At 42.3% G+C, this 2,028-nt stretch overlaps 1 protein-coding gene across 1 annotated transcript; it reads left to right on the forward strand.

Moving 5' to 3' along the window:
• On the forward strand, positions 1-1,682 carry LOC119653919 (alpha-amylase-related protein-like). The gene is made up of 3 exons (XM_038059078.1): positions 1-214; positions 282-752; positions 815-1,682. The coding sequence occupies exons 1-3, from the start codon at positions 38-40 to the stop codon at positions 1,640-1,642; spliced, it is 1,476 nt and encodes a 491-aa protein (XP_037915006.1). The 5' UTR covers positions 1-37; the 3' UTR covers positions 1,643-1,682.
• The last annotated feature ends 346 nt before the right edge of the window (positions 1,683-2,028 follow it).

Consider the following 2,028-nt stretch of genomic DNA (forward strand, 5'->3'; position numbering starts at 1 on the left):
ATTAGCCACAGAAGCGGTACTAAATCGAAGAGAAACCATGAAAGGTTTAGCCGCGCTTGGCTTGCTCCTGCTCCTTGCAGGGATCAACTCTGAGCACAACCCAAACCAGTGGGATAACAGGAATACCATCGTCCATTTGTTCGAATGGAAATGGGATGACATCGCAGCGGAATGTGAAAATTTTCTGGCACCGAAGGGTTATGCTGGAGTACAAGTATGTATAAACTCTAGGGACTACTACTTCGTTTTTAAACTATAATATTACTATTTTATTGTAACAGGTTTCGCCAGTCAACGAGAACATCATAGTTTATGGACGACCATGGTGGGAACGCTACCAACCAATTTCCTACAAACTGACCACGCGCTCAGGAAATGAGGACCAATTCGCCAATATGGTACGACGCTGTAACAACGTTGGAATAAGAATCTATGTTGATGTTATTTTCAATCACATGGCTGCAGATAGTAGCGCTCCTATTGGAACAGGAGGTACAACGGCCAACCCACTTTCAAAGGACTTCCCAGGTGTACCATATACGGCGCTTGATTTCCATCCATCGTGTGACATTTATGACTGGAATGATATCTACCAGGTCCGCAACTGTGAACTTGTTGGACTGAAGGACTTGGATCAAAGCAGAGATTGGGTTCGTGATCGCATCGTTGAATTCCTTGACCATTTGATTGATTTGGGAGTGGCTGGATTCCGAGTTGATGCGGCGAAGCACATGTGGCCCGATGATCTGAGGGTGAGAAACTATTTATTTCTTATTAACCACATCATTTATTTTTCTTTTCTATTTCAATACAGGTTATTTATGGCAACCTTAAGAATCTTAACACCAATCACGGATTTCCCGCGAATTCCCGTCCCTTCATTTATCAAGAAGTTATCGACCATGGCGGTGAAACTATCTCCAAATATGAATACACTGAGTTCGGAGCTGTAACGGAATTCCGATTCTCCGAAGAAATCGGTAGAGCTTTCCGCGGAGGCAACAGTTTGAAGTGGATGATAAATTGGGGACCAGATTGGGGTTTCTTGCCTTCTGACGAAGGTTTTGTTTTCGTTGATAACCATGACAATCAGCGAGATGGCGGCGAAGTTTTGACATACAAAACTCCAAGACAGTATAAAATGGCTACTGCTTTCATGTTGGCATACCCCTATGGAATTACCAGAGTTATGAGTTCCTTTGACTTCAGCGACAGAGACCAATCACCACCATCTGCTGATGGAGAGACTATATTGTCACCAACGTTCAACGCAGATGACACTTGCAATAATGGTTGGGTCTGTGAACATCGTTGGCGTCAAATATACAACATGGTTGGATTCAAAAATGCGGTTCGTGGTACCGGACTCAATGACTGGTGGGACAATGGAAACAATCAGATAGCCTTCTGTCGTGGAGGAAGTGGTTTTGTGGCATTTAACCTAGAACCATTCGACTTTAATCAAACCTTGCAGACTTGTCTGCCGCCCGGAACTTATTGCGATGTTATTTCTGGATCGAAAATTGATGGAAGGTGTACAGGCAAGACCGTTGAAGTTGGATCTAATGGAAAGGCGAAAATTTACATTGGCACTTCTGAGGAAGATGGAGTTTTGGCGATTCACAAGGATGCAAGGCTGTAAATTTTACCAAAGTAAAATATAAACCGATGATGTACCTGGATATGTGTTTTTAGACAAAATATTTCATAAAGCGAAATCGTCATGACCTTTTCGACTGTTTCAGTTGAGCAATTTCTAAGATAGCCCTGCCTACATTGAAGTCTCTCTTTTTGACCAACCTCTTTTCTTAGTCGTTATAAAAAATAAAACATTATTCGATTAAAAGCATGCCTGTGCCATCCTGAAATGATCTTGAAGGCTTGAGGACTGCGAAATTTTGATACACTCGCTGAAATTTCCAATATAGAAGATGTAACCATTTTGTAGTGATGCTCAAAAAAACATCAGAATTGGCCGAAATTGACCCTGAAGCCAACCAGTACTGCATCTCCACTGAAGTGTCCGGA

The sequence above is a fragment of the Hermetia illucens genome, chromosome 4 (genome assembly GCF_905115235.1).
Source record: "Hermetia illucens chromosome 4, iHerIll2.2.curated.20191125, whole genome shotgun sequence".
In the NCBI taxonomy this organism is placed as follows: Eukaryota; Metazoa; Arthropoda; class Insecta; order Diptera; family Stratiomyidae; genus Hermetia; species Hermetia illucens.

Bases quoted from the DNA above. Each gene is read 5' to 3' on its own strand.
- LOC119653919 (XM_038059078.1), top strand. From the start codon at position 38: ATGAAAGGTTTAGCCGCGCTTGGCTTGCTCCTGCTCCTTGCAGGGATC. The intron at 215-281 runs GTATGTATAAAC...TTATTGTAACAG, and splicing joins AGGGTTATGCTGGAGTACAA to GTTTCGCCAGTCAACGAGAA. The intron at 753-814 runs GTGAGAAACTAT...ATTTCAATACAG, and splicing joins TGTGGCCCGATGATCTGAGG to GTTATTTATGGCAACCTTAA.